The 27,194-nt window shown below is 41.0% G+C and overlaps 1 protein-coding gene across 1 annotated transcript in view; it reads left to right on the top strand.

The window, feature by feature from the left end:
- The window catches only part of KIF26A (kinesin family member 26A), a 103,375-nt gene that overhangs the window by 72,825 nt on the left and 3,356 nt on the right, over window positions 1–27,194 (top strand). The window contains exons 6-12 of the mRNA XM_034061807.1: window positions 12,820–13,029; window positions 14,997–15,090; window positions 15,567–15,829; window positions 16,072–16,255; window positions 16,544–16,703; window positions 19,324–19,486; window positions 20,046–23,424. Of these exons, the coding sequence (XP_033917698.1) occupies window positions 12,820–13,029; window positions 14,997–15,090; window positions 15,567–15,829; window positions 16,072–16,255; window positions 16,544–16,703; window positions 19,324–19,486; window positions 20,046–23,424 (4,453 nt within the window). The remainder of the gene's footprint in view (window positions 1–12,819; window positions 13,030–14,996; window positions 15,091–15,566; window positions 15,830–16,071; window positions 16,256–16,543; window positions 16,704–19,323; window positions 19,487–20,045; window positions 23,425–27,194) is intronic.

Below are 27,194 nucleotides of genomic sequence, written 5' to 3'. Positions count from 1 at the left end.
ATTCCTCTTTTGCAACCTCCAGCAGTTTAGCTTTTTGTAAAAATTGTAAGTCAGCAGAAATGAAATCTCATGTATTTTTATTCTTAGGACTTGTGATCAAAGGAAAATGTCTGTATTATACAATTCTTTTAGTACTAAACACTCACAGTTTCACTTATCTGAGCAATGCCAAGTAGCTTCTGGTAGCATTTAGCCCACTGTGCAGTAATATTCTCCATTATAATTTCTTCTTCACCAGCTTCTGATGATCAAGATTTAGAAAGCTATTATCTCATTATGAGTATGTTAGTAGTAAAGTAATTACCTTTCATCCTCACAGCTCTAAGTACTGCAGCAATTGAAAGAATGATCATCAAACACTGGCAGATGTGCTGAGGTCCTCTGCTAATTTCAGTCCCTCCTAACAGCTTACATTCCTCCTGGTTATCTTTTCCTCTAGTTTTTCTTGCAGCCTGTACAATAATAAGTATGAGATACACATAGAGGACAGAATCTGTGGTAGATTCTGGAGTCACTTTTTTTTACTACATTTGTGGCTGGTGCTGTCATTGGTTTGTGTGGTATTTCTTGCCCTGTTATTACTGTGTGGTTACAGTGGGTTAAGCAGCTGGTGGGGCAGCTTTTTCCTTCCTCACCTCCTGACTCACTGCTGTCTTTCATGGGTAGTTATGATGTGGAGGACTTGTTCTTTGCTGGTTTCTGCTGTACAGGTAAGAATTTAGCAGTGCTCAATTCCCACCTAACTTCACTTTACTAAGCTGAGAATGACCTATTGAGGACTAACCCTTATTCTCAACAGAGGGTGATTTCTCTGGGTACAGATAGTTTAGAAAGCTTTAAATCATTTGAAAATCTGCTGAAAGCTTGAAGCAAAGTACATGTTGAAACATTCCAATATGACTGGCTTTCTGTCTTTCCCCTGCAATGGTAATTCTTAAAATTTTTTTCCCCCCCACTGATGCTTAAGGTTGTCTTTTAATTGGTATTCAATACACTGAAAGATTCCAGAGGGAATCTGGAATTATAGTGTCTTAAGACTGACTTTCAGACCAGACAACAAGGCAAAGTGGTTGAAACAATAATAAAGATAGAAATTAACAGGCAGGGATTAATGTGATATAGTAAGGATCAGTTGATGAAGCTTTTACAGGTGGAACATGAAGGTTAGCGTTCTGTGGAAGACTCAGCGAGCATTTTACTATGGTTGGTCTGGTTGATAGAATATATTTGGATTTTGAAAAATCTTTTGACAAGTGCCCTGACCTAGGTTTCTCAAAAATCCCTAAGATGTCATGTATTCTCTAATGGTTTAATAACTGGTAGGAAATATGAGGGCAGATTTAATACTAGAGCAAAGTTACCAGTGGTGTCATATGGAAGTCCATGCTGTTCTGTGTCTCCCAAATGATTTGGAGGAGGCGAAGCTGCGGATTCAAAGCAGCCAAACCTAAAACTGACTACGAATACTTGGAAAAAGATGTCATGACACTGAAATTATTGGTAGAATAAAGAGGCAGATGAGCTTTCATATTGATTAACACAAGGTAATGTACCTAAGAAAAGGAGCTCTAACTATGCATGCACAAAAGATAAGCTGTAAGGAAATCAGGCATGACCATAACCTATTTTACCAGTCGTTGTGGAAGCTACAGCATTAGGTTTGTTATAATGAATCTGAGCTTCTAAAGAAATGCTTTATCGACTCTTCATGAGGCAAGAAGATTAAGCATCTTTAGTTTTAGGGTGTCTCTGACAGTATGTGGTATAAATACATGTTCCTTTTCATAAGCTCATAATGCTTACATGACAGTCACTAATTGATGCTTTTTTTCTTTACTGGCCTTCTTTCTTGAAGTAATACATTTAATAGAGGCTGGTAACAACCAGAGAAATGTAAAGATTTTCTCTCTTCCCCCATGTATTTATCTCTAAATTACCTTGCCAGAGGGGAGCTATTGCTGTGGCTCAGCGAGGGAAGGGCTGCATCCCAAGACCCCAGCAGGCTGAAGCAGCAGCAGTGTGTGTTTTGCTGCTGGTACAGACCTGGACCCCAGTAAACCTAAACCTTTAGAAAAAGTAGACTTCACCAAACAAATTAACATCTGTGTATGAATTTTTACCTTCCTTATTTGATATGCACTTTAAGAGTGGCTTTCCCATGACTGTTGGTTTATCCCATCAGAAAAACTTGCTTTGACCAAAGCAGCAGTTCAGTGGAGAGCTTCTCCATGCATTAAGCCCTTTTCACTGGTTTCTATGTTAAACACATAAATAAGAGTTATTCTGAGTTGGGTGAAGGGGCAGTTGAATCTGAGGAACTGATTGAATTGAGCATAGGCAGCATCAGGACTATGTGGGGTGTTTCTGTGGTGCTTAGAATTGTACAGGTCCCATTGCTGGCTGTGGGACCTTTTCTTGAACTTGGGAGCTTTTTGGACATTCAGGGAAGGGAAGGGACTTAATTTCTTGCTTTTTGTAAGCTGTGTAGCTGTAGCAAAGGCAGTAAGTATGCATTGTGAGAACTGCTGGAAGAGACAGGAATGTGAAAAGATCGTGACGGTGAGTTCTTGCACTTGAACTCAGTTATTGATTATTTGAGCTCAAGATCTAAAATTGTTCTTTATCTCACATCATCATGTCCATGTATATCATACAGTTCTGCTGTGGTGAATTTGCTATATAACTTTATGGTTGAATACATTTGTTGTTAGAGACTTACTAAAGCAGATAGCCTGTATGTATCTTTTGCAGTTTCTGTGTATAGTATCTCATTGTTTCAAGTACTTTCTTGGAAGGTGGGAGATAAATGGCTTACTAATTTCTTTCACATTTCACAAATATTCATTTCACCTTACAGTGATTTCAGCAGGAGTGTGTGGACTTGTCCCATGATGTGATTATTTAATTAAACCTTTTGCCTAATTTTCTTTAGTAAGAGTTCAAAATGTTACACATTTTCACAGGTGCTTATAGGGTTTGTCAATATTCAGGAATATGAAGAAGGTGTGTTTCGGGTTGGTTTTTTTTTGTGTGGGTGTTTTTTTTTTTTTTAATAATGATTTAAAACTGTAGGTCTGTCTGGGACTGGTGTTTCATATAATCAATAATCAAACTCCCATACAAAGGAGAATCCCACTACCAATGCAAACTGGATATCAAAAGGAGTTTTGCTCACTACTGGTAAATGTTACGTGGCAAATTTCATACCTTTGTCTTGAATGTGTCAAAACCATCACAGTCCAAATCATTTAGTTGAATCCCACTTAAAAGGCAATGATCCAGTACGGTATGATTCTTGTAACCGAATAATTTTTGTGGTCTCTCTGGGTGTTATTAAATTTAATGTCAGAATAGTAGGAAAGATGTCTGAAAGCCATTTAATACTGTCACTGTTAAGAAGTTAGATTATGCTCGATTTCTGACATTAATGTGCTACTTAAGGTAATTTATCATATCGTGGTATTAAAAAAGACATCCTTTTTACAGTGGCTGCTGTGTAGCATTCTAATTTGCTATTTTTCTTTAGCATGGTAGGAAGCCTTTTTCATGCAAAATGTTTTTTTCTGGGGTTCTATTGAGCTCATTCTTTATAACACTGCATCACTTACAACAGCAACTTTAAGTGCTTGTCTCTTCCAAGGATCCTGTCAATTTTTTATGTTAGAATGACAGCATCCTCCTATGTGAGTCAATTGAAGTGAAGCATTTAAAAAGAACCTGAATTGTCAGACATGTTTCTTGGACAGGTATATATGTACTGGTCTCCATTTATGTGTTTTAGACATTTACTTTCATTTATGCTTTACCATGCCATAGCTAAGGTACTGCTAATATGATTTACCGATCATGCAGGGTTTTCTGAAGTGTGCTGTGTGTCCCATTCACTATTTCTTATGATGGTTTGGTGATGGATAACAAATAGGTACTTAATTTTGTCATCTTTATTGCTGCTTGTTTCCTAATGACTAGAGTGTTATTTCTGGTGTATATAATGTATCATACTAAGTACTCTTCTACAGGTATCTGTAGTCCTGTATCATCCAAAGTATATACATCCCTGCCAAAATGCCTTGCATAGCTTGCACAAAAATGTGGGAAAATTAGATAAAAATATAAAAATTCTTCTACTTTGTTTTCACCTTGGAAAATGAAGTAGTTTTCTTTGTGTCTTCTGGGGGCAGAGATCAATTCTTCTATAATAGAGTACACTGCAAAAGTGATTTTTATTTTTTTTTTTCCTTTCCTTAGGTTCTCCCAGGGGAGCTAGGTGGTCTACCATAGCATGGCAATTTTGCATATAAATTTGCCAGCCATTGGTAGTGGCAGTATATGAAAGGCTTCTAAGAACTACCCACAATAAACTAATTTAGCAAGGGTTATATATCTGTCAGTTACAATTAAATCCATGAAAAATATTGGCTCCAAACTAGGACTTTTGTAATTTGATTTACACTGTAGTTGAAAAATAAGCGATTTCATTGGAAAATGATCTTTATTCAACTGAATGTGAATTTGTTATAATTCTTGCTGAGAAATCTTAATTCGGAATGGTGGGTGTCTAAACCTACTTATTTAATTAACCTGCTGTTATACGCCATTTTGTGAACATTGGACAAAATTAACTTCCTGGCTGCATGATGCCTGTCAAAGATGTATGTTTCCAGGGAATATTTAGTGCCTGTTCAAATTTGATATAATGACATTTATTGCTAAAGACCAAATTGCTTGTTCATTTAGAAATTATGATACTTCAGTAACGTAGAATATGAGCAGCATTTTTCTAAAATGGATTCCAGTATAGTCCCAGCACTTTGCTGAAAACCAAAGTCAGAGTTTATTTTAGTAAAAAAGGCTTGAGTACATTTTTAAAATTTTACAAGCTTTTTAATTCATTCCTTCTATTTTTTTCTTCTCATTCTGTCTAATTTGAAACTTGACAACTATATAAGCATCACATGCTAACAAAGCATCACTGTAAACACATGAACACTGTGTTTCCATTGATTTCAAAGGAGGTACCATATGTTACAGTTATGTCTGTGCTAGCACACTTGGCTGGGTCAGAGTCTTAATTTCCTCAGCTTTCAAAATGCCGTGGAGTCTAGTCATTACTTAATGAATTAGTGGAGTCTTCTCTGTCTACATATCTGCCCCAAATTGAACTGCATAGTATTTGGCACCCTTCACTCTACTGCGACATAAATTACCAACTTTCTGATATATATATATAGTATTTTTTTAATTCGCTATCTAAAACATGTCATAGAGGTCTGTGATAGTCTTGGGAACAGAATTCAAATCATCTGGTTGTTTAAGTGTGAGACAGTCCTTCCTCTTTCTCTGGTCTCAGAGTTGATAGCCCTTCCGTCTCTTTTGATTATGGGGTAGTAATCTATGTGAACCTGTCTCAGTCTCCCAGATGTTCCTGTCTAAAACTGTGTAGGATTGTGTCATTCTCTCTGTTATCACTTGCTCTTTTCTCTACAAATTCAGCCTTAGACATGATTTCTTCTGGGATGATGCATGCCTCCCTGGTCTTAGAGGAGTTTTGTGTTCACTGACGCGTGGCTTTGCCAAAGCTTCATTCGATTCAGCATATCCAAAATATATGGGCTGTATTAGACAAAACTGCTAGCATGCCCCTGGCCATCAGTCTCACATTCATGTCTTGCTGTCAGAAAGTTGTTTTGAAATTTGGATTTCACAGTTTTTGGTCTGCCTCTTACTATTTCCTGCTTTCTGGCACTGATGTATGCTTGATGTTCTGCACTGTTTTGACCAGTCCTGAAGCTAGTCAGCTATTTTGGTTGCTGTGACTCCCCTGTCATGTTCTCCTGAGCTTCGGCTGGTTCAGTATGCAAGGTGTGTGTGTTTGGAAATCATGATTCCCAATGAAGGGGGCACGTGGGGTTGGTACTACTGGAGATGGTCACAGCATGGGAACAGTGACTGCCATGTGTCAATTGGGTGAAGGTCTCTCCTTGTGACGCTTAGGTGTGGAATGGGGTAGACAGTAGCAGTGAAAGAGAAGGGCTGCAGGAGGAGGAAGGGCTGGTACCAGGCAGGATGAACAGCACTGAGATTCTGATATATTTCAGTGTTTAAGTCAGATTTGTTAAATATGCATCTAGATTTGGCTTTCATAAAGGTGAAAGATGTCAGGGGTTAGAGTTTTGGTTCAGGGGTCAATGAAATTATTGATATTTCAGTGTCCTATATGGATCTGTGATTCTGTAATGTTCTCATCAGATGTTTTTAAAACTATGGGGTTTAGCCCCAGAGTCATCCACATAGCCATTGTCCTCCACACAGGGCAGTTGTTTGGGTATTTTTTTTTTTAACCCTCTTATGTTTTTCAGAAGTCTGCCCTTTTTCTTGCTTAGTGTTCTTTATGTGTGCATACAACTGTGGTATGATTTTTGCTTTTATGCTTTAGCTTCTATCCACTGGCTTTGCCATTACATAGCTGGAGCAAATGAATTCTAACTTGCAGATGTATTGTTTGATTACTGTGAAGTCCTTCTCCCAGTCTTGCCAGTGAAAATTAAAATTACGCTCACTGTACTGCTGGGTGCGTGGGCCTCTAATCTTCTGCCACCCATTTCTAGGACTTTTCCAAATTATGTGCTTTTTTGTTTATTGAAATTATTTACCTTTTTAATGGCATATTAAGGATGTCTTTTCCAGAACATGTTTTTTATTTTAATCAGGTTTCCTTTAGCAATTCTGATGACCTCTTGGTTCTTCCAGAAACATGAATTTGGAAAGTTCAGCAGTAGAGTGTTAACCTCTGGTGTACAAAACCCACTAGATTAGAATCAGTTAATTAATGAGGCACTTCTGAGTGCTGCATGATTTCGGCTGTCTTCAGGCACTGAGAAAAATATTAATGATGTGAAAGTATTGTGATGTTTGTGTTTCTTTTATTTTTATTTGCAGAAATTGAACTGAAATGCAAATATGTCCTCTTTTTTCTATCAACATCCTAATTGAAATGGAGCTTTTATGCAATATTCAATGTCTGTATGAGAGTCTATGTACAAATCCTTGTATTCTTGATAATGATAAATTTCCGCTTGTAATTCTTTTTGTTACTCTGCATCTTTCTGTGACATTAAATAAGAAATATACAAGGGGGGGGGAAGGATTTACTAAAAATCCCCAGTTCTAACAGGAAGGGTCACCCCATCACAGGATGGATGTGCCACTTTAGCTGTCCTTAAGGAGTCTAAAAGTGGTCATGACAGATGTTCCCTGACCCTGAGATGACTTTTCTGGAATCACCAAATATGTATTGTCTTTGGTTTTTTTTTGTGCCCCTTCTTCCTTTTGTGCTTTCAGCTCTCTTCTCCCCTCGCCCCCCACCTGTTCTTAGTCTTTCAGACCTGTCTTACTCTTCCATTTCTTTATTCATTCTCCTCTAAATTCCTTCTCTTTGTTTTGTACAAGTGTCACTAGTAGCTGGTTACCACTGCAGTGGGAACTGACTACCAGAAACCTGACCATATTGTTAAGTGCCCACAGAGAGTGTGATCCTGAGTGGCTCTGAAATTAGTGTTATTGCACTTAGTCTAGTAATTCATTTTCATGAACAACTAAAAGCCTTAGAGTGCAGTGCAGGTATTGCTGTTTTGCTCTCTAGTTAGAGGGCCAAAGTTACTTTAAGATTTACAGGTTCTCAGTTTTCTTGAATCCTCCCCTTGCTGCAAGCCCTTGTGTCTGGATGATTTCCTGCACTGCATGTTGCAGTCTGTATAGGTGAGTATGCCTTTTGTATGAGAACTAGATAAAGAGACTCAGAAGTTGAGCTAAATTGACCCTTAAGGCAGGAACCGTGCTGGCTCTATAGTATACTGCTTTTTCTGCAGTGCTCATCCAAGAAGAATGCTGCGATCAGCTTCAGAGCTGAGAATATAAACCTGTCACTTAAGACTGGTCCTGAAACACTGGAGGTAAAGAAGTGTTAGAAGAATAAACAGTACAGCACCAAACCTTTCTTTATATACTTAGAACCATGAGCATGCACCCAAGATCTGTCTGCACTTAGTTTTTGCTGTTGTGAAGGGATACGTTTAGGTAATCTTTGTGCTTTGTGGTACTTCCATGAGATTTTCTGCTTCATTTCCAGTGAAGTCAGAGTATGGCCCAGCACTGTGAATAAGTGTGACACATAACACTACGATTTCTGGTAGGCATCACTTACAGGTATATTTAGTGGGCACAGAAACTAAAAATTTAAAATCAGTGGTTTTATACATTGCAAATCAGCTTTCATACAGAAAACATGAAAAGAGGAGCTCCCTTAAGTTGCTTTTCTCTTCTCCCTCCTGTTTGTCTCAAAAGCTGACTTCCACTGTAAAAATGAAGGTGACCCTTGAAGCCTTTTAAGTCTGGGATCTGATCCATTAGGGGAAGCTCTTTTACTATCTTTCTGCTTCAGAGAGGTGGTCTCAAAAAGCTCATTTGACATACAAGGTTTTTCTGGGGGCAAAGCCATCTTTGTGTAGCAGGAGCAACACTCTGATGGAGGTAACTTGCAGTTCAGGTCAGGAGCAAACCAATTTTCCTCTTATCCAAGTGCTGGCTGCTATAATCTAATAATAGGTGGAAGAGAGAACAGACAGGCCTGTTTAGAGAAGTGCTTTGAAAACAGCATGTATTTTAAAATTCATTTTAATCAAGTGACCCTGAAGTGGGTATTTGTACTTGTATATTTAGGTTTTTGGGGTTTTTTTTCCTCAAGGGAGGTTATTTTTCTGAGCACCTTGGTAGCATGTCAAGGTTGAGCTAGCAGGCTAATACACAAAGCTGTCTTCATGGAGCTTTTGTGGAGAAACAGCCTTGAGTGTGTCACCTCTGATGTGCTTTGCTTTTGAAGCAGCCGTTTCATTTGAAGCAGCTGTTTCATTTATTCTAAGGTTTGCTTATTTACTGGGACTATATTTTCATATTTGTATCACTATGAAAGGGGAAAGAAAAGAAAGTGGTGAAATTGGGGGACTGCTTGAGTCAAAAGGTGGAAGAATTTGCTGCTGCTTTTGGTGGAGCCTCCTGCAGTATACACTGGAAAGACTGGTTGTTTTTTAACCTCTTTGTTTAGAAAAAAATGTTGGGGAAAAGCTTTCATAGCCACTCTGTGGAAAATATTTTCTGTGAAGATGCTAGAATAATTGCTGAGGGATGCTTGTGTGCACCTTAGCCTCTCTTGAAAGAAGGAGCTGAAAAAATGAAACAGTTGAGCTGAACAAAATCTTCAAATTACCCACCCTTCCTAGCTGATAAAGGAAGGGACAGTTCAGCCTGGTACTTACTGCTTTACCCACAAATGCTGTGGATCATCCTGGCTTGGGCACTACGTTTCACTGCACCACTGGGTGCAGGTGTGTATGCCATAACCTTTTCTTCTTGTCTGGTGTGAAGGGCAGGGTGGCTCAGCCTGCTCTGCTCTTTGTGCCTACAGTTTCTCATGTTGTGCTTTGCTGAAGTAGTTTTTCAGCTTTCGTCCTTCCTTTGCCATTATTTCTCTGGACACAGGAGTGATGGGGAAGTGCTGACTGCAAAGTGAATTTTTTTAATTATTTTTTTTTTTAATGACACAAAGAATGTGTCAGTGTAATAAATGCACACTGTTTTAATGGCATAATGTTCATGGGACATATTAAGTGAAGTCAAGAGTTCTGGCAGATTATGAAAGATTACTGAATGGAAGGATCATTCTTTATCAGAGATGCATGTTTTCCAGCCCTGCTTCCCTGTGCTGTATCCAGCTCAGGGCTAGAGATAGTCCTGACTCATAGAATCATAGAATAGATTAGGTTAGAAATGATCTTTAAGATGAGACCAGCCATTAGCCTAGCACTGCCACATCCACCACTGAACCATGTCCCTAAGCACCACATTTACACATCCTTTTAATACCTCCAGGGCTTGCCTGGGCAGCCTGTTCCAATGCTTGACAAACCTTGTGGTGAAGACATGTTTCCTAATATCCAAATCTAAACCTCCCCTGGCAGAGAGGATCATAGAGTCATAGAATGGTTAGGGTTGGAAAGGATCTTAAAATCATCTAGTTCCAACCCCCATGCCATGAGCAGGGACACCTCAACCTAGACCAAGGCTCTGTCCAACCTGGCCTTGAACACTGCCAGGGATGGAGCATATACGTCTTTGGGCAAACTGTTTCAGTGCCACGCCACCCTCACAGTAAAGAGCTTCTTCCTTATATCTAACCTGAAGTTCCCCTGTTTAAGTTTGAAACCATTACCTCTTGTCCAGTCACTACAGTCCTTGATGAAGAGTCCCACTACAGTATCCTTGTAGTCACCTTCAGATACTGGAAGGCTGCTATGAGGTCATCATGCAGCTTCTCTTCTCCAGCCTGAACAGCCCCAACTTTTTCAGGCTGTCTTCATATGGGAAGTTCTTCAGCCCCCTGATCATCCTCATGACCCTCCTCTGGGCTTGCTCCAACAGCTTTATGTCGTTCTTATGTTGAGGACACTAGAACTGCACACAGTACTCCAAGTGGGGTCTCATGAGAGTAGAGGGGCAGGATCACCTCCTTCGACCTGCTGGTCATGCTCCTTTTGATGCAGCCCAGGATGTGATTGGCTTTCTGGCCGTGAGCACACACTGAAGGCAGCTCATGTTCATTTTCTAATCGACCAATACCCTCAAGTCCTTCTCCTCCACAGGGCTGCTCTGGATCACTTATTTGTGCAACCTGTAGCTGTGCCTGGGATTGCCTTGACCCAGGTGTAGGACCTTACACTTCGCTTTCTTGAACCTCCTGGGGTTGGCATTGGCCCACCTCTCAAGTCTGTCAAGGTTCCTCTGGATGGCATCTCTTCCCTCCAGCATGTCAACCTAACCACATAACTTAGTTTCATCAGCAAACTTGCTAAGGGTGTACTCCATCCCACCGTCCGTGTCACTGACAAAGATACTGACCAGGATCTTTCCCAACACTAATCCCTGATGAACATCACTCATTACCAGTCTACAGCTGGACATTGAGCAGTTGACCATAATTATCTGCATGTGGCCATCCAGCCAATTCGTTATCCACCAGGTGGTCCATAAGTCAAATTTATGTCCCTCCAGTTTAGAGACAAGGATTTTGTGTGGGACAGTGTAGAATGCTTTGCACAAGTCTGGGTAGATGATGTCAACTGCTCTGCTGTTATCCATCAGTATACCATTGCTTGTTGCTTGGGAGAAGAGACTGACACCCACCTCGCTACAACCTCCTTTCAGGTAGTTGTAGAGAGCGATAAGGTCCCCCCCGAGCCTCCTTTTCTTCAGGATAAAGAACCCACACTCCTCAGCTGCTCCTCACAAGACTTGTGCTCTATATGCTTCAGTAGCTTCGTTGCCCTTCTTCGGACATGCTCCAGCAGCTCAGTGTCTTCCTTGTATTGAAAGACCCAAAACTGAACACAGTATTTGAGGCACAACATCACCAGTGCTGAGTTCTGACTCATCAGCTAGTGAATGTTCTCTGTTTTTGGGGAGTTCACCTGCTAGATTTGCAGCAGAGGGGTTGCTATTTCTCACTCCTAAATCATGTCCAAGTGCTGTTGGTCAGTAGTAGCACTCTTGAAGATGAAGCTTCTTGATGGGCTGTGGAGAGTACAGTGAAAATTGTTCCAGCTGAGCTGGCTGTAGCGTATTACAGTTGTGCAGGCTGTTCACCCAGTGCAACTAGATGGTTAACACTGACACTGTGAAAGTAGTTGGACAAGGAGATAATAATATTGTTCAGCTTATTATTGAAACGTTTTATATGGCCCATGAAAAGTCACTCTGTCTGAAGGTTTTTCTTATATTTGATCTGCTGGGCAGTGCAGAGTTAAAGTTGCACCTGTAATCGTCATTTACTTCAGTCCAAGGTGTATAAAACACGCTGGTTCTGGCCTGGGAACATTTCGTAAGGATAAAGGGTTGTAAGTGGGTGTGAGGCAGTATTTCACAGTTTATCAAAGTAAGAGTTTGATTTCCAGGAAGCTTAAAAGAAGCGGGTGTGCAGCCTTTACTGAAGCTTCATGAGATACAGCAACTTGGTTTCCATAAACTGCTTTGGAAAGCACAGCTAACATATCTGACCTCTCTAAAAAGGCTGTCTTAAAATGCCATGTGTGGGAAATCAGCATTTGCAGTGCTGCAATAGAAATGTACTTTGTGATTTGTTTCTTTTCAAGTTTTTTGACTTTTTCACGTGTTGTTGTTTTCTTTTTATTTCCCATCTTTCTCATTAAATCTGCAGCTAACCACCCAAGAGCCTAGCAATGACACCATAAAGTCTACTGAGAAAGTTATAAGAAAAATATATTTTATCAGAAGAATGAGAACAAGGAATTGAAAGTTTCTAGATTTAGTTCAGTTTGAATGCACTAGATGTCTGAGCCTTGTGTAATTCAGACTGATTTTCAGAGTGTATCAGTTTGTGCTTTCAGTCACACAGTACTTGAAAGGTAAAAGGCTAGAGTTCCCTTTTCTTTAGGTATGGTATTACACCTACAGTGGGTTATACCCACTGCAGACCTGCAGACCAGACATTTACAAATTGAAATAATAAAACTGAAATTAAGTCAATTGAAGGGACAAAGTGCACCTTTTAAAAGCTAGTTCAATGAAGACCCCAGGGTGGAAACCAGGCTGGAAAATCTGGCTCTGGTTTTATCCCACGGTTATTCTGACACACCTAAATATTACAAATGAACGTGTCATTGGAAGGGGAGTGGGCTTGCGAGGAATGCTTTGCATTCATTTATCTGTAGCTGGGAACTCAAGTTGTTGTTTTCTTCTGAATTCTTGCAGGTGAAAGTGATGGTAAGGATTTGTCCCTCTCAAGGAGCACATGAAACATCTGAATCCATGTCCTTCCTAAAGGTAGACCCACGAAAAAAGCAAATCACATTTTATGATCCAGCAGCAAGTGGGCCTTCCAGTGCGGGTCACAGAAGAGGCGTTGTTGCTGTCCCAAAGATGTTTGCCTTTGATGCGGTTTTCCCTCAGGATGCTTCGCAGGTACTGCAGTCACTTGCATGAACCTCCTGTCTTCTCATGGCCACTGCATTTGACTGCTGGAAGAGTTCTTTCTGGGGAATTTTATTTGAATGAGTTGCCTTAATGCCTGGAAAAAAACCCAATGGTAATTAGTAGACAAGTGGGTAAATTCTAACATTTTCAGTTTAGTAGAAACTTAAAATTAAGAAATAATATCTGGGGAGATGGATTTGCTGGCTAAGTTATCTTCTGCATTTCTCTTGTTAAAGAGAGACATACAGCCAATTTGAAATTCCCTTTTCTATCCAGTTAGGTTTTAACCCATTTGGTGTCACTGAAATAGTCCTTTCCTACTGCTTTCAATGGCAAATGAACATATGCTTAATATTAAATTAAATGCTGCTGTTAGGAGAAGAGGTTGAACTAACCCTGTGGGATTGCTATAACTAAAACAGTTAGGGAGCTTTTATATTTTCTTTGCCAGTACAGTTTGTACTGTTTGACTGATTATTTTATCTTGATGGTTGTGCTGCTGATGGTGTATGCCTTTCTTTGGCCTGCAAAATGGTGTATTTGTACAATAATAGCCCCAGACATGGAATTTGGTATGCAAATGGGATAGCTAGTGGAGGACTGTGGGCTGCACTATATTCAGTGAAATTGTACTCATGGACACCTGAAATTTCTTCCTGGGAAAAATCTTCAGTTCAGGAAAAAAAAATCCCAGAACAGCTTCAGAAAGAGCAACAAATTCAGGAGTGTATGAGGAACTACTCCAAGTCTGAACTTATGGAAAAAAATAGGGTGAAGAATACACCACAAAAATCCAAAATGAGAATGGTGCGTCAATGTCAAGAAAACATGATAAGACTTAGTTCAGAATCCCACTCTCAGATCTTCTTCTAGGGTTTTTTTTTAGGTTTTGGGTCACAAACTAGAGATACAAAAATATCTATTAGGTCCAAGTTTTAGCCAAACACTAAAAATAGAGGATGACCTCCCACATACATCAGTGACTAAAGCAATGGTAGCCACATCAGGAGGATGTTTTTAATATCTTGCATAAGCTCAAATGGTGTCTTTGTGCAGAAATATGCAACAGTGATCTCAACATTAGTCCAGAACTGGAAGTGGCTTTCTATTACTTATGTTGCCAGCCCTGCTGCAAAGTGGCTGGTCACAGCCTGCTTCTTTGCTGGTTTTGGCACCAGTCCTTAATGCTACTGACCCCTGGTTTGAGCTAGGCTCTTTCAGGTCTTTGTGGCTGGCCTGTTGGGTGGCCTGTTTGTGGTGCTTCTGGGTGACATTGGCCAGTGCAGCCACTTTAGTGCAGGTGTCATTACTTGAGGCAAGCTTATTACCATGTACCTGTAAACACAGCCTTTATAATTTCACTGTAATTATATATTTACACCAACCATATCCTCTTCCCCAATTGTACTTAATAGATCATCTTATTGTACATGTGAAACCTTCCTTGATGTGGCTAAACTGGTTTTAGTACACTCAAACATTTTAGCAAGTTCTCATTTTAATGATATTTCCCCTGGAAGAGGAAAATGTGATACTATGAAATCTTATTCAGGGATATTAATGCATTTTGTTCAGTGTGTATGTCTTTTTAATTCCTGTGAGCACTCTTGAGTAGCTTAATTTCAGTGGAGTTGCTACTGTTGCCGAATAGCCTTGGCTAAGCAATTATACCAGCAGGAAGCCTGGTTGGATAGCATTCAGTTTGCTACATTAGTCATAGAATCAGCATTTCAAGAGAATTGGTTTAGTAAAATAGAAAACTGTTTTAGGCTGTGGTAGTGTATTTTATTACTTTTTAAGATAGCATAGTTACTAAAATAATAGGACTGATGCTGTTCAAATGGGAAGAATATTGAGCCTCAAAAATATTGAGTCATTCATTTCATTACAGAAGAATAGTAAAAACCATAGCAGTATATGCTCATTTACTTATTCGTCTCAAATCTTTCTTTCAGGCTGAGGTATGCTCTGGAACAGTAGCAGAAGTAATCCAGTCTGTTGTGAATGGTGCAGATGGTTGCATATTTTGCTTTGGTCATGTCAAGCTTGGTGAGCTCCCAAATTCGTTACAGTTAATTACTGTGTCAGTTTGGTAATTACATGCTGTCAGCTCCTGGAACAATAAACCTGGAGTATATGAATAGATTAGAATTTCTTTTTAATTAGTTTTGCAGTCTTATCATGGTTTATTTCTATACTGTGATTGTAAGTTTTAATTTGAAAAGGTAAAATGTAACATCAGATTAGCTTAATCAAGAGCAAGTTACATAGGTGCATTGTGATGAAAATCAAAAGATCAGAAATGTTTTTACCATTAATTTGTTGTGGGTCTGAGTTAAAAAATTGCAAAGCTAATTGAATAAATACCAATGAATTAATAATTAAATATTTTGCATTTTTGCATCTGTTCTTTCCCATTGTGCAACACATGGCATTGCATGTAGTGAGTATACAGTGGTGATATGAAGAGATACTGTCTTGTACAAGAAAGGTGAATTAAGTTCATGTTTGTCTTTTAATTCTAGGAAAATCTTTTACCATGATTGGGAAAGATAACTCTACACAAAGCCTTGGTATCATTCCCTGTGCAATTTCTTGGCTCTTCAAATTAATCAATGAACGTAAAGAAAAAACCGGGACTCGATTCTCTATTAGAGTATCTGCTGTGGAGATCAGTGGCAAAGATGAAAACCTGAAGGATTTGTTAGCTGAAGTAGCCACTGGCAGCCTTCAGGATGGCCAGTCTCCTGGGGTTTATCTGAGAGAAGATCCAATATGTGGAACTCAGGTATAATGAATATCACAACATAGATTTTTCCAAGGCTGGCTTTCTTCTCCTTTCTATTTCCTTTTATCTGACTATGATTATGACAACTTTAAAAAAATACTATTGGTTTTATTTTATAAGCCCTTCTCCCATGGTGTACATATTTGTTTCCTTTAGTGCCCTAGAGATTTAGCCAGTTCAGCAAAAAATAATAAAAAAAGATGCCTCTATGCTAATTAGTCATTTTCTTGTTTATATTCGAGCTTCAAAACCAAAGTGAGCTAAGGGCTCCAACAGCAGAGAAAGCTGCCTTTTTCCTTGATGCTGCAATTGCTGCTAGAAGTACCAGCAAACCTGAATGTGAAGAAGAAGAGAGAAGGAATTCACATATGCTCTTTACTCTTCACATATACCAGTATCGCATGGAAAAGAGTGGCAAAGGAGGAAGTATGACTCTTCTTACCATATTGTTTGTTTTAAAATGGGTTAGTTTAAAAAATAATTTACAATAAACTTAAAAAGAAAAAATGAAGTGAATCCTCAAGCCAGACAAGTCACCTTTAACTTTGGTAGCTGTGGCTAAAATATGGTTTCCTTTCTATTAATATTTAATTTGGTCATTATCCCATCCTGTATTCACTATTTCCCTCATTTGAATACATTTTGAATACCAAGTTTGGCTTGAGTCCATGCAAGGAACGTGATGTACGACTGTTTTTCTACCTTTTTTTTTAGTGTCTGGAGGACGCAGCCGTTTGCATCTTATTGATCTAGGGAGCTGTGAAAAAGTGCTGAGCAAGAGCCGAGATGGAGGAGGCTCTCTGTGTCTGTCTCTCTCTGCCCTGGGCAATGTAATTTTGGCCTTAATTAATGGTGCTAAGCATGTGCCATATAAGTAAGTGAATTATTGTCTGAATTATCTTAAATTTGTGGCTGGTGTTACCTTAGCAATGAACTGCATCAACAATTGGCTCTTTACCTAAGATGAAGTTAAAGCAAGTTATGTCAGAGACAGTCTGTTGTCTTTTAAGGTCATAGAATCATAGAATGGTTTTGGTTGGAATGGGCCTTAAAGATCATCTATTTCTAGCACTCCTGCTGTGGGCAGCTACACCTTCCGCTAGACCGGCTTGCTCTAAGCCCCATCCAGCCTGGCTTTGAACACTTCCAGGGATGGGACAGCAACAGCTTCTTTGGGCAACCTATGCCAATGTCTCGCCACCCTCATAGTGAAGAATTTTTTACTAATACCTAATCTAAATCTCCCCTCTGTCAGCTTAAAGACATTCCCTCTTGTACTATCCCTACATACCCTTGTAAAAAGTTCCTCTCCAGCTTTCTTGTAGGCCTCCTTTACTTAACCAGAAGGCTGCTAGAAGGTTAATTCTGTATTATAGATACGTGTTTCTATTCATCTACGTGGGTATAAGTATATATACATACACAAAATATTTTAAAAGTCACATTAACAATGTGAAATTCTGAATTACAGGGACAAAAATTATATGCATGTTGGTATATGCTTAAGTTTTCTCAAATATTGGGGAGGGTTTGATTGTTGAAAAACATGGGGGAAGATGGCCAAAATGTTTTGTTTCTTCTGCCTCCTGTTTGTTCCCTGGTTTTGGAATTTAGACTGATCTCAGCCAGCTGGACATTAGTGAACAATTTAATCAGAATTTAATAGGATTTTCTCTCCTTTTTCCAAATTTAAAAATGGTATTGAAATTTCAGAAAATACTAGAGAGTTTATCAACTGTTGTTATCAAAGTTTATTATTTCTGCTTGCCTTTTTGAATGATACATCTTTTCAATTAAAAAAAAGACCACATTGTTGCACATTTGTTTATCAGAAGCAAACATTTAGGTGTGTTCCTTTGTGGAGTGTACTTAATAATACTGTGTCAAACACACCTATGGGGAGCCCATCTTAAAAACACCACCACATTGTAAAAACCTTACCAGAACTTGGCCTTCAGTCCTTAAATTTAATTGCTGCTTGCAATTAATCTTCATGCATTATACTTTTGTGCTGATGTTATCAAACATGTAATTTCACAGGTTTATCTAGTGTTTCATCTTGAACAGGTGTTTCTTCTTCCTGTGTTTGGAGGAAAAGTACTTTCCTCAGGCTAGTTGCTAGGTCTGTGGGTAGAGGATGGATGGGTTAAAATAGGGAAGGGCAGATGCTCAACTTTGCCACCTACCATGCTTTAGTGAGTAGACATGATGGTAGTTCCCACATGTTGGGCCAGCTCAGGGGGGCAATAGGAAGCAGCCTCCTGAGAGCACTGGGGAGAGATGTCTTAGAGACCAGTGGAGGACAAAATGTCACCTATGTTGTCAGCTTTGTTGTCCATAGTGGAGGACTTTCATCACCAGGAAAGCCTTCAAAGAGAAATTCTGCTTCCCATTTGCTGTGTCAGAGCAGATAGCCATAGGCAGATGTTGTGGTTTAAAACCAAACGCGCACAGCTCGTTCAGTCACTCCCCCCCTTGCTCCCCCGACTCCCGGAGAGTTAGGAAGGAGAATCCAAAGAATGTAGCCCCCACGGATTGAGATAAGAACGGTTTAATAGCTAAGGCATAACACAAATCACTACTGCCATTACTGCTACTGCAAATAATAATGATAAAGCCAATAACAAGTGGAGAGAATACAACACCTCACCAGCCACCAACCCATAACTCACCCCACCCTGCCCGACCGAGCACCAACCGATACCTCCTCCATCCCCCCAGAGCTCCAGCCCTTCCGGGTCTCTCCCAGTTACATCCTGGGTATGACGTGCTATGGTATGGAATACCTCTTTGGCTAGCCTGGGTCAGGTGTCCTGTCTCTCCTTCCTCCCGGCCTCCCCTCCTCCCTGGCAGAGCATGAGCTCAGAAAAGGCCTTGGACAAACCAAACATTTGAGCAGTAACTCAAAACATACTTGCTATCAGCAACCGTTCTCAGCCCGAAAGTCAAAACACAGCACTGTACCAGCTACCAAGAAGGAGAAAAAATTACTGCTACTGCTCAAACCAGGACAGCAGAATGGAAACTAGATGGGTGCCACTAATAATATATTTATGATATCTAACATTGTTATATTTGTTTTCTGTTGGCTTATTTTTTTAGTTCTTATCAAAACTGTTTGCATGGAGCTCACAGACCTTAGCTATCCAGGCATTAATTCTGCTCAGCTAAAAAGCTCAAGAGCTTTTTAGGTAATATGAGATAAACTCGAGATAACTAAACTAGTTATCAATCATTTGGTTTACAGTTGTCCAACTAAAGAGTAAAATTACTTGTTATGCTGCAAATACATAGGCAGATAAGTAATTAAAATATTGGTATCTTTGTGCATTTTAAGTGTGGTAAAATAATAGGAGCATATTTCTTACCTGCACGTACCATACATGCATATATCCTATGAAAATGAAAGCACAGCTTGTGGCATAAAAATCTGCAAAAAAAAAAAATGATAGTGATTTTTTTAAGCCATCCCAGTGTTCTCATTTGTTACACAGGGACAACAAGTTGACAATGTTGTTGAGGGAATCACTTGGGAACATCAACTGCAGAACTACTATGATTGCGCATATTTCTGACTCCCCAGTCAATTATGCAGAAACTCTCACCACCATTCAGCTTGCATCACGGATCCACCGAATGAGAAAGAAGAAGTCCAAGGTTGGTTCACAAACAGGCAGAAATTAATTAATTTGAAAATGAGTTTTTCTAACCTCTTGGTGGGGGAACATGGGATTTCTCGGCGGTAAGAAATAATACAAAATGCATAAAAGCTCAGGAGACAAACTGACAAATGACTTGGCACTGGGCCATCATCCCACCTCCAGTCCTTAATCGTGAAATTCCCTTCTTTTTTGTTCCAACACGTGTTTTTTTTAATTTGCTTATATGTGGAACTATCTCAAAAGCATCTATTTGTATTAATTAAAAAAACAATAAGAAAGGAATAGAAAACTGTTGAGGAGAAAGAAAATGCATAATATTTAATGGATATTATCTGAAAAGGTGTGATGATTATATTACTCCTAATATAGTAAAATATATGCAGCATGACCTTGTTATTTTAATTCACACTCAACATTTTCTACTAGATGTAGTTGTGATAGTATACAAAAAGCACAGAGTGTATAGCAAACCTGGCTTTTGAATCAATTACATGCACATATTTATATGCCTATATATCAATATTAATAAAATCTCCCTTATTGATCATGTACAGTATGCATCCAGCTCATCTGGAGGAGAGAGTTCGTGTGAAGAAGGACATGTCCGCAGACCACCCCATTTGCGACCCTTCCACCCACGAACTGTTGCCCTTGACCCTGACCTTCCTGTCCTGAGTATATCTAGTGATCCGGACTATTCCTCCAGCAGTGAACAATCTTGTGATACTGTCATCTATGTTGGTCCCAATGGTGCAGCTTTGTCTGACAGGGAATTGACAGATAATGAAGGTCCTCCAGATTTTGTTCCCATAATCCCATCCCTAAACAAGAAGAGAAGTAAAGACAATTCCGCTATTGGTAGGAGTTCTGATAAGGACCATTTTAAATGCAACACTTTTGCTGAACTGCAAGAAAGGCTAGAGTGCATTGATGGAAGTGAGGAACCCATCAAGTTTGCTTGTGGAGAAATCTCTGTTGCATCCAATTGCAGTCCAGTCCCTGGAAGTACAGAAAATACACAGTCTAAGCTGATAAAGGAGAAAATATCTTCTCCTGGAGGATTTAAGAAACCAATTCCACAAGAAATCACATCTCCCAAAAAAGGACATGACCTTCCTTACCAGGCTGTTGCTCCAAGGGGTTTCAGTGGCAATTGTCATGAAAAGAGCACACCTCACTTGAAAACAGAGCTTTCCAAGCCACAGAGCAGAGCTGACCACACAATAATAGACTCAGTACTGGAGGGGGAGAGAGAGACAATCACTGATACCCTGCAGTCCTCAGGGTGTAGCCCTTCAAGGAATACAGAGCAGAATAAAGCCACAGCTGAATGTGTAATTAAGGAAAAGTCCTTGTACATGAAGAGACCCTTGCCAAGCCCAGCACCTCCACCTCCACAGCAGAAAGAGGACATAGTGAGCTCCAAAGCTGTGAATTTGGAGCTGGACAATAGCAATATGGTTCGGACTCCTCCTGTGGGAATGAGCAAGCAGATGGGAAACAAACCTGAGCAAAACCCTGTAGGAAGCACCTTCTTAGTTGGTAGCAACGCCCAGAATCAGTCAGGTGCAATAGAGGTACACAGCTTCAGGTCAGCGTTCAGAGGGAAGTGTTTTGACCGGGATATACTAACCACCACAGTGACTTTGCAGCAGCCTGTTGAGCTGAATGGAGAAGATGAGCTTGTTTTCACTGTGGTGGAAGAACTGTCCATTAGTGGGATTATGGATAATGGAAGACCATCTAGTATCATTAGCTTTAACAGTGACTGCTCCCTTCAGGCCCTTGCATCGGGTTCAAGGCCAGTCAGTATTATCAGCAGCATAAATGATGAGTTTGATGCTTATACCTCACAGGAGACTTCTACTGGTGTAAATATTGATATTGTTGTGCCCTTTGCTAAGGATCCTTTTACCAGCAGTAGACGTTCCTCCATCAGTTCATGGCTTAGTGAAGTCAGCATCTGTACAATTGAAAGTGATGGAGCCCAATCTAGTGACAGTTTTGTTGCACAGTCATCTTACAGCTGTAATAAGTCCGAGGAGCCCTTCAACTTGGATTCATCCCATTTATCTGTCCCTCTGAAAAGCACTCTGAATGACAGTGGATTTTGCTTCTCTGAGCTGGACAGTGAGAGCTTGAGTTCCAGCAAGCTGTCCTCAGGCATTATCAAAAGCCCTCAAACCTCTGAAACTACCAAAGTGTCTGAGATAAAAAGTGCTTTTTGTGTCACTGATCAGCCCATAAAAATAAAATTTAGTAATTCTCATGATTTGCCTGTGATAGAAACCATACATTCTAGTCTTCCTAGGAAAACAAAAACTACCTCGTCTGCAATCAACAATAATACTGTCCTCAGCTATAAAGAGCTGCAGAATCCACATGGTGTATTTGAAGATCCTTGGCTGTTGCGCACTGATTATCAGTTGGAAGCAAAACCTGCAGACTCACTGCTGTCTCCAAAATCTCATGGATTTGGTACTGAGAAACAGCCAGGAAAAGCTGCCCAGTATTTTGATGCAGCATCCAGGCCGACAAAGTCACAGACTATGCTTGCCTGTTCACAGAGGGTTGTGGATGGTTGTGAAATGGCCTGCAAATCCTCCAGTGGAGCTGCAAAGAAGTCAGAAGTTGTGATGAAGATGCCACAGCTGAAGAGAGGAGCCACCACGCTGGGAGTGATGCCAGTGTCGCACGCTAACAGTACTTTGTTAGAGACTGTGACCAGAGGGAATTCGGATGTTCCGTTGACTACTGGCAGCTTGAAATCATCACTGGGAAAGAAGAGTGCACCACAGAAGTCAGCCATGTTGCCCAGGCCGGGTGGGCCAACACCTCCAACACCTCCTATACGCAAATCGAGCCTGGAACAGAAACCTGTTGGTCTGGGTAATGGTGGGGGAAAAGCCTCCAGCCTCGACTTTGCCAGAGCTGCCATGCTGAAAGCTGAAGATGAAGATTTACGGTTGAAAGCTGGGTCTTACTTCAGTGAAAGTGCCAGCAGCAGAATGAACCTGAGGGGTGACCACTCTTTGCCCAAGATGACATCCAGCTTGAAAGCAAAGGGATCGAAGAGTGAAGCTGTGCACCGTTATGGGAGCCACATGTCCCTGGAAAGATGTGACAGCCTGACATCAGTTGGATCCAAAGCAAGTGTGGTGAGGGAGAATGGGAGCACCAGCAACAGCCGGGCAGGGCGCTCTGTCCCCAGACTGGGTGTCCCCCCTGTTGCCTCTGGTGTGGGTTTATCACCAGCCTTCACTGCCCCTATACCTGGTAAAAACAGCCAGGGAAAACCCACAGCTAACCAGAAGGTACAAGCGAATGGAAATAAAAACCGAGGCCTTACTGCCAGCGGGTCAAAGTCTTTCAGTTCCTCTGTGAAGTCCCTGGCACAGCCTGCAGGGAAGGGCTCTGTCATGGCCCCCGGGGGGAAGGCAGCCCCCCGCTCCGTGCAGCCTGTCAGCAGCAAACCTGGCCGAGGGACCATCATGGGGACCAAGCAGGCTATGAGAGCAGCCAACAGCCGTGTGAATGAGCTAGTGTCAGGCAGCTCTGCCAAGATGGGCCACTTCCGAGGCTCCACTGACTCTGACAGTGGCAATGACAGTGGCATTAACCTCAGTGATGAGAAGTCACAAATCCCAGTGCTGCCATCTCCATACAGCAAGATAACGGCACCCCGGCGGCCTCAGCGATACAGCAGTGGGCATGGCAGTGACAACAGCAGCGTCCTAAGTGGGGAGCTGCCACCAGCCATGGGGAGGACAGCTCTGTTTTACCACAGCGGGGGCAGCAGTGGCTACGAGAGCATGATTCGGGACAGCGAGGCCACTGGCAGTGCCTCCTCGGCCCATGACTCCATGAGTGAAAGCGGAATGTCATCACCAGGCCGGATGAGGAGCCTCAAGTCCCCCAAGAAACGATCAACAGGTAAGAAACGAAGGAGAAGGTGGCCATGTGTCCACTCGTGCTCCACAAGTGGGTTTTCATGGCATTTCTGACAGAGTAGGAGGTTTGGGGGAAGCTCGAAGTGGGGAGGTGGACTGAATGCATTCACTTGCATGTGCACATTTATCACTGTGACAGCAGCTACTTGTCATTTCACTTCAAAGGTGCAGGTGTGACACAGATGCTATAATGGAGGGGGCAGGAAAGGTGCCAGGTGCCCTGGGGTGCTGGCCACCTCCCTTGGAGGGAGGAGGCAGCAGATATCTGCTGGCAGATAGGATGTTCCTTCTTCCCTCGGCAGGATCAGCAGTGAGCACTGCACCAGGGTGGCCCAAAATAGGAGTGTGTTAATGAGTGGGTTGGGATGAATGAAGGTGCTGGGTGGGAGCTAATGAGTTTTTGTGAGGATCAAGTGAGTGTTGGAAAAGATCCCTGAGAGAAGGGCAGTGAGAAGAGGAGGAGCTCTGCTGCCAGGTGTCTGTGAAGAAACCAGTGAGAGGGGCTGGGACTGTAGTTTAGAAACACATGAATAGGCCTGGAGGAGAGTGAATTAATGAGGATTGCTAAATGTGTATTAGATTACCCAAAGGTAAGGCTCAGGGGCAGAGCAGTAGGGTGTGTACATAAGATGTAGAGATTCTCATAGTAATATTACCAGCTGATTGCAAAATTATGTATTGCACTGTAATAGTTTTTTTTATTTAAAAAAATTTAGTGTACCTGTAGATACTATAAACAATAGGAAAATGACTGGGGGAGGTGCTCAGAGCAGGTGGCTCTAGCTCATGTACTGTGTCAAGTCTGACATGTCTGACCACACCAGGCAAAGATAGACATACAAGCGCCAGGTCATTCTGGCGCTCCAGTGCCTTTCCTTACTGCTTTTGCAGGTGGTGCTCATGCAAGTGCTACTGGTTGTAGCCTGCTTCAAAATCAGGTTCACATGACTGCTGTTGCAGTGTTCATTTTTATTGATTTAGGTTGAAGTCCTTTAGTATTTTAAAGAATCAGTGGCAATCGGTGCCATGTAGCTAATGAGCACAGCTACATACAGCAATCAAAGCATATTGAATGTTGGAAATACAGTAGGAACTAATAGCAATGAGCTGAATCTGAGCTCTTGGTTGGAAAGCAGTAATTCTTACAATCCCTAGAGACATCCATGATGCTCAATTCTGGCAGAAAAACAAATGAGTGAAGACGTAGACCTTATGGTGCTTTCTGGTCAAAGCGACTGAGTTGCTTCAGCAGGTGGTAAATCATTTTGGAAACTTTGTGCAACATTCACTGCAGTTCTCTTTCCGTAGCATATCAACCTCTTAAACCTTTCTTACAAATCAGTATTAACAGCTGTGTAAGTGGCATGCATATTGAGAAGGCATTACCCACTGATGGATTTATATTTGGTTTTGCCCCAGGAAATGCTTATAAGGTCTGTAAAATGACAAAATATTTCTTTTTCCAATTGAAATTGTTCTGTGTCTGTAAATTATGTATTACTTTTTTGGAGTGCTGTAGACTTTGAGACAATAACGTACTTTGTACATGAAATGAGGTTTCTTAGGAAGTTCCTTAAATGCTTCTTACAAGAAGAGTTTGGTGGAGAACCATTATTAGTCTACAATATATTAGAATTTTTGAAAGGTGTTAAAAATGGTTGGTGTAGCTTATGTTACTCCAGACTGCATTGAAATCATGCAGTTTCTGGATTTAAGAACAGATCCTGCTTCCGTATATGTCACTGGAAACCTTGTTCCCTTACCCTTCAACTAATCTTTGGAGAAAGGATGTTGACCCTGGCTGGTACAGTGGATATGATTTTTTTTTTGCATACATTCAGTGTCCTTTTCAGAAGGATTCAGCTGTCACTAAAGTGGTTACACACTGAAGTTCCAATGGGTGATTTCAGCAGGCAGGTAGTAGTGGTGATTCAGGCTAAATCGATTGGGATTGTGAGAAAGATGAACAGGTGTTGCAGAAGTAAAAGCAAGTCTTCCAAAATCTTCTCATTGTGATTGTTCTTGTTACTTAGAAATTAGCAAGGGTGCAAATAAGAACTAGGAATGTTTTCCTTAAGAATATGCAACATACAGTAACCATTCTGGTGTCCATGTCAGTGTCTTGCTTGGGGTTACCTGCTGGGATTTTGTCTCCATTTCATGTTTATGTTTGTGACGGGGCTTACCTCACAGCCTTAACTTGTACTTAACTCTCCTGTAGAGAGGAGAGGTCTCAGCCCAGAAGTTATTCTGGCAGCACTGTCCTTCGATCAGCAGTCTGTTTAATGTGCTCACTTTTGTAAGAAGACCAGAAGGTAGACTTACATCTGAGCTGGCTTTCAGTAAGATGTGGAAATTAGGCACTAAATTTATTGTCACCAGTCACCCAAAAGCTCCTTATACTTACTGCTACCATATGACATTTCCACTTGTTTCTGGTGGTCTTCAGCCCTCCTACCTACCTAGAGATTGGACTGCAGCCTTATTAACATTGCCTGACCAGCTCTATGCAAGTACTCATCCTTGACACATGTAGTGTAAAAGTCAGCCTTTTAGAGTTAAGAGAGACTTAGGATTGTAAAAAGTGCTGGACACCAAAGTGCCAACTCTTTTGAAGGACATAAGTCATGAAACTTCAGCCCTTGCAGGTGCATGAAGGAGGCAGTTTGTTGTTTGTAAGTCTGGGAGCACTCCTGCTGATGAATTGGTGAGTTTCACCATCTTCTGAGCTTCTGAGTGCTGGTACAAATCGATGGTGGTATGCCATGACATTAGAGGTGGCTCAAGTTGCAGCTTGGTTTATTGCTGCTTTCTGAATGCCTCCCAGCCCCACAAAGTCCATTGAAAACTGCTGGTATTTAGCACTGTCCTGGGTTCAGCAGTAACAGTCATTTTTAATCCTTCTTAGTAGCTGGTGCAGTGCTGTGGTTTTGACTTTCAGCCTGGGTACAGCACTGATAACACTGATGTTTTTAGCTGTTGCTAAGTAATGTTTAGTCTGACCAAGGACTTTCTGAGTTTCATGCTCTGCCAGGGAAGAGGTGAAGCCGGACAGAGACAGGATACCTGACCCAAACTAGCCAAAGAGGTATTCCATACCACAGCACGTCATGCCCAGTATATAAACTGGGGGCAGTTACCTGGAAGGGTTAGATCACTGCTGAGGTCGGACTGGGTACAGGTTAGTGGGTGGTGAGCAGTTGTATTCTCTTCCCTTGTTATTTCCCTTGTCATTATTATTATTGATGGTAGCAGTAGTGATTTGTGTTACTGGACTGTTCTTATCTCAACCCAAGGGAGTTACATTCTTTCAATTCTCCTCCCCCTCTCTCTGGGAGCAGGGGGGAAGAAGGGGGGGAGTGAGAGAGTGACTACATGGTTCTGAGTTACTAACTGAACTTAAACCATGACAAACACCTTAGAGCATTGGTAGAAGTTCTGGAGGGAACTGCTTGCTCTTTGCAACAAGGTAATAAAATGAGAAGGATCTTAGAAAACCTTTCTTGACTTCATCTGGAGGAGCAGGAGATTTCCAGATTCATCTGCCATTATCAGTATTGGTTTTGAAAGAACTGTCTCATTGCCGTTATAAGTTAATGAGTGCCCTTGTAGCCCACCAGCTTATTTTGCAAGAGAAGACTAAACTGAGGCTCAGACATCTGCTTTGGGAGGGAAACTGCTGTTACTCCCATCCATGAACTAAGAGAAACACACTTTGTTACGGTAGTAACTTGATTAGCAGCCTGAGGGTAT

The sequence above is a fragment of the Melopsittacus undulatus genome, chromosome 4 (assembly GCF_012275295.1).
Source record: "Melopsittacus undulatus isolate bMelUnd1 chromosome 4, bMelUnd1.mat.Z, whole genome shotgun sequence".
Taxonomy (NCBI): Eukaryota; Metazoa; Chordata; class Aves; order Psittaciformes; family Psittaculidae; genus Melopsittacus; species Melopsittacus undulatus.
This window is presented reverse-complemented; position numbering and strand designations above follow the sequence as displayed.